Here is a 12360-nt window from a genome sequence, read left to right as displayed (position 1 = left end):
ATAGTTCTTTTTGTGAGGCTTAAGCTGTCTAGAGGCATAGGCTATGGCCTTACCTCTCTACATCAAGACACAACCCAGAACAACTCTAGAAGCAACACAATAGACAACAACTCTATCTGTACCATTAGGTAACGCTAAGACTGGGGCTAAAGTGAGTCGAGCCTTCAACTCCTGAAAACTCTTCTCACAAGAATCTGACTATTGAAACTTAACTTTCTTCCAAGTTAATCTGGAAATGGGGGATGCAATAGATGAAAACCCCTTAACAAATCGTCTATAATGGCCAGTAAAACCCAAGAAACTCCTGATGTCTGATGGAGAGATGGGTCTAGGCCAGTTTCTCACTGCTTCGGTATTTTGAGGATCAACTCTTATGCCATCACCAGAAATAATATGACCAAGGAAAGCTACTGACCTTATCCAAAATTCACACTTGCTGAATTTGGCGAACAACTAGTGGTCTCTAAGAGTTTGTAACAGAATTCTAAGATGGTTTGCATAGTCATCCTCACTATGGGAATAGACAAGAATATCATCGATAAAGACTATGACAAACATGTCTAGGTACTGTTTGAACACTCTTTTCATCAAGTCCATGAAGGCTGCTGGAGCATTTGTTAGCCCAAAAGACATGACTAGAAATTCAAAATGACTGTAACGGGTTCTGAAAGCAGTCTTTGGGATATCACATTCCCTTAGTTTAAGCTGGTGATAGCCGGATCTAAGGTCTATCTTAGGGAAGTAACTTGCACCTTGGAGTTGATTAAATAAGTCATTAATTCTGGGAAGAGGATATTTGTTTTTAACTGTGACTTTATTCAACTGACGATAGTCAATGCACATTTGCAGAGAACCATCTTTCTATCGCACGAATAGGACAGGAGTGCCTCATGGAGAAACACTAGGCTTATAAAACCCTTATCTAAGAGATCTTTGAGTTGCTCTTTCAACTCCTTAAGCTCGGCTGGAGCCATACGATATGGAGGAATGGAGATGGGCTAAGTATCAGGATGAAGATCAATGCCGAATTCTATTTCTCTGTCGGGAGGTACCCCTGACAAATCTTTAGGAAAAACTTCTGAAAACTCATTAACTACACGAACTGACTAAACTGTTGGAGCCTCAAACTTAGTGTCTTTGACTCAAACTAAATGATAAATGCACCCTTTTGATATCAACTTTCTGGCCTTAAGATAGGATATGAAATAACTCTTGGGTGACACTAAATTACTTTCCCACTCTAAGATTGGCTCATCAGGAAATTGAAACTTCACCACTCCAGTGCAATAATCTATAGATGCATAACAGGAATGAAACCAATCCATGCTCAGAATAAGGTCAAAGTCGACCATATCTAACTCTATTAAGTCTGCTAATATGATTTTATGAAGGACAACGAAAGGATACTTTCTATAGATCTGTTTGGCAAGAACTAACTCACCCACTGGGGTAGAAACTAAGAAGGGCTTAGAAAGCTTTTCAAGACCTACTCCATAATTTACCGCAACCAACGGAGTCACAAAAGAGAGATTTGACCCTGGGTCTAACAACACATAAACATCAAGATAAAAGACACAAATCATACCAGTAACAACATCTGGTGAACTTTTTTTCTCTTGACGGGATGGTAAAGTGTAGAATCGATTCTGGTGTTGATCGCCATCGGTACTGGATGATGTGCCCCGAGGAGGGGTTGGCCGACCTAGATGAGCTGGTGCGCTAGTAGCCTGAGTCTAGGGACGAACATCCTTATTTCCTTACTTAGTATACGGGCACTCTTTGACCCCATGAACTAACTTACCACATCCATAACAACCTTTTTGTCCCACCAAATACTCACAAAGATAATTCTTACTATATTTAGCACATGTAGGATAACTAGGCTTTCCACCCATACTATTCTGAGACCTGGACATAGAAGTATTACCCCACTGCTCCGCTTGGCTCAGGGTACAGGTGCACTGGCTGAAGATGGCGTCGGTAAAGAAGGGTGGCCCTAAAACTGCGAACGACTTTCCCTGCAAATCTTGGTTTGCCATACTCGAACTGTCCAGTTCTAGCCTTCTTATTTCCTCTCTGTCTGTAAGACCCCGCAAAATTCCTAGCTTAATTCAGTCCTTTAAGCTTGTCAAGGGGTCCCAGACTTAGAAAATTCTAGCTAAGTTTCTAGACTTAGTTTATTTTTATCCTTTGAAAGTTAACAATCTCATTTCATAACCTTAATGTCCTTTAATGGTCTATACTTTTGTTAATTCATGATTACGAAGGTCAATAGGTATTTTTGAACAAGTTTTGAATTTTTCGGGTCGCGTTTAGACCATGTATAGAGTCCCAAAATAGTGGACCAATGCGATCTTGGCACGCTGCGTCGCTTATCGCGTTGGTTAATATTGTTGCAAGTTGCCATAGTCAAACTCCTGAGACATGGCGTGATCATTACGCAACGCGTCAAGTATCGGATCGATGCCATCGACGCGCCGCGTCAACAACCGCATCGGTGCCTAATTTTCAGTCATTAAATGACCGCTTCCTTAAGGGTAATTAGGTCTTTTTCCCCGACCTTCATCCCCCATAACATGAAATTTAGCCCCTTTTTGGCTAAATATATTCACTATTTCACAATTTCTTAAGAACAAAAAAACCCTAGTTGATTAACTTCAAATCAAGAACTCAAGCTTACCTCTATTAAGCTTCAAGAAATTTCCATCCAAGGTATGTAAAGTGTTCATCCAAGAGTTCCTTCCATCCTTGGAGTTCAAGAATCCCCTTTTAAAATGTTGAATCGTGATTTTCATGTTGTGGGTTAGGACATACCCATGTTAATGTTGTTGTGTGATTACACAAGTTGAGATCCTTAATGATTTTCATGAATTTATGTGAACATGTGGGTTGAATTTCATAAAATTGAGTTGATTAATGTAGCCATGATGTAATTGTTTAATGTTCATGCCTAAGCCCAAGTATATGTATTCCATGTGTTTGATAAAATGCCCAAGTGAGTAGAATTGTGTTTTATGATCCTTTATTGATCTAAATGATGAACTTAGGCTATAATACATGTTCAAAATGACTCCCATGCCTTAGCTATGTCTTGTAATGATTTGGTGGAATGCTCATAAGTATGGATTTGTGAAATTATGTTATGATAGTATGCATTCCTATTCATATGTAAGCTTATGACTTGTGAATGCTTCATGAGATCCTTCAATGATTGGATTATGAATTGTGGACTATGGTCATGTATTCAAAGAAGTGTCATGTCTTGTCAGTTTCATGCTATCGAGTCCTGGGGGTATTTAATACCCGACAATTTAGTTGTGTGCCTAGAGCAAGTGCCAGTTTTCAAGATACTCTCAGTCGAGCCATGATCAGTAGAATTCAGTCAGTCACATGACTCAGGAAAACTCAGTAAATTCAGTATCAGTCCAGTCCTACTCAGTACTCAGTAATATCAGTCAGTTAACAAACCTCAGTAGTATTTCGTCAGTCAACGGAACTTAGTGAACTCAGTTCAGTTTAGTTCAGTTTAATCAATTCAGTGTCTATTCGGTTAGGAGTAGGATTCAGCACCGAGTGAATCCAAGGTTGAGGGCACACACTGACAGCAAAGGGTGTGGCCCTTAGAAGCAATCCTTGCATTCCAGAACTATGTAGCCAGCATAGGTTGAGACATCAACACTGACAGTTGAGGGTTGATGAGGTGGATTAACATTGTCAGATGAGGGTCCCACTGTTCTCCTTTGGGTTCACTGCTAGATGAGGGTCACTCACAACTTGTCTTTACCAGTGGCGTGGTATTGACACCCTTCCAATTGGGGTTACAAATTGGACCCCAACTTAGCTATATTACCTTATTTGGGGCATGTTGGTTAGATTACTACCTCCCACAGTCTCAGTTTCAGTCTTTAGAATATAACTCAGATAGTTCTACAGATTTTTGGACTGTCAGATATAGTCACCCAGTTTAGTACGGAACTCAGCTAGTTCCATCAGAATCAAGACTGTCAGACACAGTCAACTCAGTTTTTAGTCATATTAGTATCAGTAATTCATGTTATCAGAAAACTCAGTCTTCAGAATCCTTATGATTTCAGTTATAGTTTTGTATTTATGCATGTATTCTCACGCAGTCATGTTCATGTTACTCAGTCAGTTTTTAGTTCATGCATATGAACCCTTGCATTTAGCCTTACTTCACTTTGCGTACTAGTACATTCATACATACTGACGCATACTTTTCTTTTGCGCTATGGTGTTTTATACCATAGGTTTAGATGTACGAGCTCCAGAGCATCCTTAGCAGGTCAGACGTTCAGCAGACAGACTAGCAGTGAGTCCTTATCATCCGAGGATGTTATTTTATTTCATTTATTCATCATATTCAGTATTCAGTAGATGGAGTTAGTTGGGGGATTGTCCCATCAACTCTTTATTCAGACAGTTTAGTCTCTCAGATTAGATATTCATACTTCACTATTTTTAGTTTTTATGTTCAGTTTTGGTATTGTCATACCATATTTTCAGTATTAAACCTTATGGCCTTTCAGTATATGTTTTCACATTTATATTTGTATTATTATTCAATGCTCAGTTACAGATGTCAGTCATGGGTTAGCTTGTGGTCCTTCGAGATTATGAGCACCGTGTAGCGTTCGGGGTACCAGACTCGGGGCGTTATAAACTTGGTATCAGAGCCTAAGGTTCAACAATGTTCTAGGATGTCTGAAAAGTCGCATCTAGTAGAGTCTTGTGCATGGGTGTGTTGCGCGCCACATTTATGTACAGAAGGCTATGAGTTGTGTTAGGAACAGTCTCCTTTCTTTCAGTATTCATTTCATGCTAGTGAGCATGAGCTCAAATTTTACTCTCAGTCTAATCCATTTCTCCCTTTCGTTTACAAAATATACCTCCCAAAAGGAATAATGAAAGGAGAAATGAAAATCAGTCAGCCCCTCAGCTCGTCTAGCCAGATCCTTTAGACGAACACATTTCTCACACATTATTCAGAGCTTCCTTTACTACTCTCATTAATTTAGTTGCTGCTTAGAATAAACGTCCAACAGTCGTTCCGGCCAATCCAGTAGCCAATTCCACTGTAGCCAGGATTCGGGACTTCACCCGAATGAATCCTCCATTCTTTTTTGGGTCTAAGACAGATAAGAGCCCTCAGGAATTCCTTGATCAGGTGTAGAAGGTTACCGATATCATGGGGTAACTTCTAGAGAGAGAGAGCTGAGCTAGCTATATATCAGTTGCAAGATATGTCTCACACATGGTTCAAGTAGTGGAAAATAGAGAGGGCTGCAGATGCAGGGTCCGTTGAGTGGGAGGAGTTTGCCATTATTTTCCTTAATAAATTCTTTCCCCTAGGTCTAAGAGAAGCTAAGGTGTTAGAGTTTATCAACCTCAGACAGGGCCACATGACACTGAAAGAGTATTCTCTCATGTTTACTTAGCTAGCTAGATACGCTTTTCATGTGGTCAAGGAGTGCATGACCGCCATGTTGATTAGTGAGATATACATAGCTAGGCTTATGATCCATGCTCAACAGATAGAAGAGTGGAAGATTAAGGATAGAGAAAAGCAGAATAAGAGAGCTAAAACATGTAGCTTCAATTTTAGTTAGCCTACGTCAGAGGGTGGAAATCGTTCTCAGTTTCTCCCAAAGTCATCCATTCCAGCTCCTTCCTCAGCCAGTGCTCCAGTGCCGAAATTCAGAGATGACAACAAAGATAGGGTGCCAGGCTCTAAGTTTCAGGGCAGTGCTAGCAGTGCCCGCACCCATCCTCTTTGTCAGACTTGTGGTAAGAACCACAAGGGTATTTGCAGAACTGACAGTGATATTTGTTTCGGATATGGCAAGCCAGTCCATAGAGTTAGAGATTGTCCTCAGTCAGGTTTTCAGGGTCAGTATAACTATTCCTCAGCTCAGTTCTGTCGCCCGAATCAGCAGGGTGCCACTTCCAGTGCTACCAGTGGGCAACACCCAAAAAGACTCTATGCTCTTCAATCCCGATAAGATCAGGAAAATTCTCATGATGTGGTCACTGGTACGTTACAGATCTTTCATTTGCATGCTTACGCTTTGCTAGATCCAAGAGCTTCCTTATCTTTCATTACTCCTTATATAACAGTTGATTTTGGAGTCTATCTCGAAATTCTAGCAGAGCCCTTTTCAGTATCTACCCCAGTGGGTAAATCTATCATAGCTCGACGGGTATACAGGAACTATCCGGTTATGGTATCTCAGAAAGTCACTTCAGCAGACTTAGTCGGATTAGAGATGACTGATTTTGATGTCATTCTCGACATGGATTGGCTTATTCCTGCTATGCCACAGTCGACTGCAGAAACAGAATTGTCCAGTTTCAGTTTTCGAATGAACCCATCCTAGAGTGGAGGGGTAGTACTTCAACATTCAAGGGTCAGCTTGTTTCCTACCTAAGGGCAAGAAAAATGATATCTAAGAGATGTGTTTATTATCTTATTTGAGTTAAGGACTCTAGTTTTGAAACTTCAGTCTTGAATCAGTCCCAGTAGTGAGTGAATATTCAAATATCTTCCCCGAAGATCTTCCAGGAATTCCTCCCAAAAGGGAAATAGAATTCAACATTAATCTTCTTCCTGATACTCAGCCCATATTTATTCCGCCATACAGAATGGCCCAGCAGAACTCAGGGAATTAAAAGAACAGTTAAAGGATCTCCTAGATAAGGGATTTATTAGGCCCAGTATGTCCCCATGGGGTGTACCAGTCTTATTCTTGCGCAAGAAAGACGGTTCTCTCAGAATGTGCATAGACTACCGTCAACTCAATAAGGTCACAGTCAAGAACAAGTATCTACTTTCCAGAATCGATGACTTGTTTGACCAACTTTAGGGTGTCAGTTATTTCTCTAAGATAGACCTCAAATCAGGCTATCATCAGCTCAGAGTCAGAGAATATGACATTCCAAAAATAACTTTTCATACTCGATATGGTTATTTTAAATTTTTAGTTATGTCCTTTGGTCTTACTAATGCCCCAGCAGCCTTCATGGACTTGATGAACCTTGTCTTTAAGCAGTACTTGGACATGTTCGTCATAGTCTTCATAAACGACATTCTTGTCTACTCCCGCAGTGAACATGAACATGCAGACCAGCTCAGAATAGTATTACCAACCCTCAGGAATCTTCAGTTATTCGCCAAATTCAATAAGTACAAATTTTTTCTAAGGTCAGTAGCATTCCTTGGTGATATCGTTCTGGTGATGGCATTAGAGTTTATCCTCAAAAGACCGAAACAGTAAGAAACTGGCCCAGACCCATCTCTCCATCAGATATCAGGAGTTTCTTGGGTTTGACTAGCTATTACAGACGGTTTGTTGAGGGATTTTCTTCTATTGCATCCCCAATTTCCAAATTGACTCAGAAGAAAGTCAAATTTTAGTGGTCAGATTCATGTGAGAAGAGTTTTCAGAAGTTGAAGACTCGACTCACCTCAGCTCCAGTTTTGACTCTTCCAGATGGTCCAGATGGGTATGTCATGTATTCATGAATCAGTTACTCATGCATCAGATATGCATGTTCAGTATGATACATTTAGTTTATCAGTCATGTCAGCCATGTAATCATGTTTCAGTTGTTCATATTCAGTATGTACTTCAGGTTATCATTTCTCCCATCTCAGTGAGTTTCATTCGAGAACGAATATTCCCAAGAGGGAGATATTGTAAGACCCCACAAATTTTCTAGCTTAATTCAGTCCTTTAAGCTTGTCAAGGGGTCCCAGGCTTAGAAAATTCTAACTAAGTTTCCAGACTTAGTTTATTTTTAGCCTTCAAAAGTTGGTAATCTCATTTCGCAACCTTAATGTCCTTTAATGATCTATACTTTTGTTAATTCATGATCAGGAAGGTCAATAGGTATTTCCGGACAAGTTTTAAATTTTTTGGATCGCGTTTAGACCACGTTCGGAATCTCAAAATAGTGGACCAACGTGATCTTGGAGCGCCACATCGCCTATCGCATTGGTTAATATTGTTGCAGGTTACTAGAGTCAAACTCCTGAGACACGGCACGATCATGACGCGACGCGTCAAGTATCGCGTCAATGCCACAAATTATTATTATGATTTATAATAATTTTACGTAATTCTCAAATATATAACAAGTTAAAAAAAAAAGTAAAACGAAAAAATATAAAAGGAAATATGTAAGTAGGCAACACAAACAAAACATGTTGATCTTATGCCTGATTATCATCTTTTATAAATGAGTTAATAAATCACAAATGTCTATTCAAGTGGCACAATGCTTAGATGACCACAATAATTAATTAGGGGTTATACAGTAAATTCACGGTTGAAGCATCGAAGTAGATATAAATGACTTACAACAACTAATTAGAAGTGATCTAGCAAAATACTATAAAAAATATTTGTGAAAAAAATTTAAGTGAGTCTAATATAAGACGTCAAGTTAATTTAAAACGTCAAGAGTTAATTTATCATTTTATGTCTATTTGATCTTTTTTATTAAATATTATTAATTTTTTAATATTTAGATGACTTATAATAATTAATTAGGGGTGATATAGTAAAATTACAATTTAAGCAGCTGAAATAAACATGTCATAAATACCTAATTTATTTATTTTATTAAATATTATTAATTTTCTAATAGTAATTAATTAGGGGGTGATATAGTAAAATCACGTTGAAACAACTGAAAGAGATGTGTCATAAATGTTTATTTTATTTTTTAATTAAAATTTTATTTATTTTTTAATACATAAATGAGTTATTATAATTAATTAGGGGTTATATAGTAAAATCATGGGTTGAATATTATTAATTTTTCAATGCATAAATGACTTATAATAATTAATTAGGGGTTACGATTGAAGTAGCTGAAACAGACATGTCATAAATATTTATTTTTTAATTAAATATTATTAATTTTTTATTATATAAATAACTTAAAATAATTAATTAGGGGTGATATAGTAAAATTATGGAGTAAACAGCCTGTTAGACATGTTGAAACTTAGCTCATTTCTACTGCAGTAGTAACTAATTCGTTCTATATGATGGCTTGTCCTCATGAAACTTCGAATTTTTCTAAGACGAATCAATTAAGTGCTTGAAAAACGAAGTTGTTGATTATACGTGAATCAATGCAAGATGTTTCGATCAAATATTTATATTTTCATAATGAAGGTAATAGTGTTTGGTGTCTAACAATTATTTCTAACCAGTTGCAGTACTGATTTTCTTGTTTTGCTGCGAACAGAATGTCATTTAATCCAAAATCTGATAGAATATTTAAATTAGAGTTATTACTAAATTGCTTAGATCACACACATATATATACAAAAATAAACCACTTGTATAATTAACAATTTAATCATATTTTTTTAACAGTAAGTATATTTAACATAATATTGCTGCTGGTGCTTTCCCTTTATTTTAGTGGTTCCACATTTGAATGACGGCCATCTGGATCTTGTTATCTTTTAAGTGATGTGCTATTGTAAAATTCTTTTATACAGTCATTATAAAGACTTTAACTAATTTTTTAAGATTATTTACTCATATATAGTTTAAGGTGTGGAATAAAACTTTTAAACTCATAAACTAAAGTACTAAACCAAGGATATCCGAAACTCCACATTTATTGCTTATACTCTTCGGAAGAGTAAAAGCAAAACAAACAATTCTACTTACATTCAAAGCTCAAACTATAAAATAATATTACGTAGAAGCAACAACTCACCCTCCATCTATAAATTCTACAAATTCCATGCACTTCCCAAAAGCCATAAAAACAACATATTACAACAAACCTAAAAGAAAAAAATACCTCTACAAGAAAATGGCAAAACCTAGCTCTACCTTGAAGGATAAGACTTTAAATGGCCTTGGCAATCTCATACGACTCCTCCCAACAGGAACAGTCTTCATTTACCAATTCCTAAATCCCATTCTCACAAACAATGGCCATTGCACTATCATAAACAAGTACCTATCAGGCATCCTCATTGCCCTTTGTGGTTTCTCTTGTGGATTTTCTTGCTTCACCGATAGTTACACCGATTACGACGGCGCCATCCGTTATGGGATAGCCACAGTGAAGGGGCTTTGGCCAACGTCTTCATCGGTGGACACAAGTTCCTACAAAATTTGTGTTGGTGATTTTGTGCATGCATTTTTTACTATAGTTGTTTTTGGTGTTGTGACTATTTTGGACCGGAATATGGTGGATTGCTTCTTTCCGGAGTTCGAATCCACGAAAAAGATGTTGATTATGGTGTTGCCACCCGTTGTGGGTGCAATTTCTAGTGTTGTGTTTATGGTGTTTCCTAATAAACGTCATGGTATAGGGTACCCTCCAACTAGCCAAGATAACTAAAAGGAGTAATATATCTTGAGTTTGAAATATTTATACCATTGATTCGATTGATCGGTTGTGTCTTGAGAGATGGTCCTTTTTTTTGTTTGTTTGATTTATTTATTTATTTATTTTCACTCAAGTGGATTATTCTTTAATTTGGTGTAATAAGGTGTGCATATGATGTGATTCAAGAAATGAATATTACAAGATGATGTTTCATTATTTTGTTGGATATACAATAAGCTAATTGTAATCTTGAAAGTCTTTGAATTTTTAGTTTATTTTTTTCATGTTCAAACGTGCTTTCTAGCAAACATTATATATGTTTATGCCTTTTGAAAGTGTTATAATCATAGTTTGATTTTTTTTTTTTTCCCCTGAGCCATTTTTTTGTTATTTTTCTTGAGTAGCCGAGCTTGATGATTAAAATTAACAAATGGTACGATGTTCTAACAATGAATAAACCAAACAAGAACCTGATGAACAAGAATTTCCTCACCTATATATATATATGTGGGCGCGCGTATATTTATTGTATACATATATGAGATAATGGTTGTTAAATATGTTTCAATTTTGTACATATCTCATGGGCACTGATGTCTTATAACACAGAAAGCAAAGCCAATTCCTTTTGTGTAGTTGTTTTTCGTGAACAAAACTAAAATGAAATTGCCAGATATATATATACATGTACATTTATACATCTAATTATAATTAGTGCAATACCTAAATAACTATCCTAAATCTCAAGTTCACTATAACCAACTAACTACCTCTCTAACTAACTAACAAACAAAGAAAGTACACAAGTCTAAGCATAAGGTATAACTCAATAAAGCAGTTAGTAATTTCTCCGTTTTCATATTATTCAATATGATCATGTTCTTATAGACTATAAGTAATGTTGATATAAATTTAGTATTATTAAATTTCTTTAGAAATTATATACTATTGAAATGAATAATTAGAAGGAAAAAGAAAAAGGAAATGGGAATAGAGATATGTACAACGAAGAGGACGCTAATGCTTTGCTACCCCGCAATTCAAGTGACATAATAATATCATGACCATGTCAAATATATATTTGATTCCTATAATTTCCAGACTACTTTTCTCCCTCCATCTTTACTTATCAACATTTCTACTTTGAACATCCAATAATACTTAATGAATAATTTATATATTTTTATCCATTTTAAGTTTGATATTAAATACAATACATGTTAAAAGTAAAAAAGATATTATATTTAAAAATTAATATAGTAAAATCACTCTTCTGTTTATTATTTATATGTGAAGTCAAAAGTAGACAAATATTTAGGCACGAAGCACTTTCTACGTGTTAAGATACCATTAGTTAAGAATTTGTAGCGTCAGCATGATCTAATTAAGAGCAACCGTGACATAATTTTGAGGGACCACACCACATTACTTGTACGTATACTAACAACTTTTGGAACTTTAGAACTTTTTTTTTTCTAATACTTGCACCTACGATTAATTATAGACTAATAGATAAATTTAATCCTCTTCCATCATATTATAAGTATATTATTTATTAATTAATGTTTAGTAGTAGGTATTAAAAAATGATTTGGAGAATAAATAACTAATGTTAAGGATAAAACATGAAAAAAGAACGTCTTTTCTTGATTTGTCAAAAATGACAAGTAAAAACGAAAATCAAATTAGGAATATAATGACAATTGAATCAAACGGAGAAAGTATTTTTTAAATCATTTTCCAAGATCAAAAACTAACATCAATTAATATGAATATGAATGAGGTAAAACATTCATATTAGTGATTGTTTCTTAAGGAACGTGTAAAGTCTGAAGTTGACGATAAAAAATAAACGGAGAAAGCAATTTACACACGTCAAATCTGAAAATGCTAATTCATTCGTTTCAATTTGGTTCTCTGATTTTGAATTCACCAAGTTTAAACAAGTCAAAGAAATTTTGAATTTTGTACTTTGCT

General features: G+C 36.0%; 1 protein-coding gene across 1 annotated transcript; it reads left to right on the top strand.

Annotated features, from left to right (window-relative positions):
- The first annotated feature begins 9785 nt into the window (after window positions 1–9785).
- LOC107857100 (protein DMP2) lies at window positions 9786–10599 on the top strand. The gene has a single exon (XM_016702044.2). The coding sequence runs from the start codon at window positions 9787–9789 to the stop codon at window positions 10393–10395; it is 609 nt and encodes a 202-aa protein (XP_016557530.2). The 5' UTR covers window position 9786; the 3' UTR covers window positions 10396–10599.
- The last annotated feature ends 1761 nt before the right edge of the window (window positions 10600–12360 follow it).

Source organism: Capsicum annuum, chromosome 1 (genome assembly GCF_002878395.1).
Source record: "Capsicum annuum cultivar UCD-10X-F1 chromosome 1, UCD10Xv1.1, whole genome shotgun sequence".
NCBI classification, from domain to species: domain Eukaryota; kingdom Viridiplantae; phylum Streptophyta; class Magnoliopsida; order Solanales; family Solanaceae; genus Capsicum; species Capsicum annuum.
This window is presented reverse-complemented; position numbering and strand designations above follow the sequence as displayed.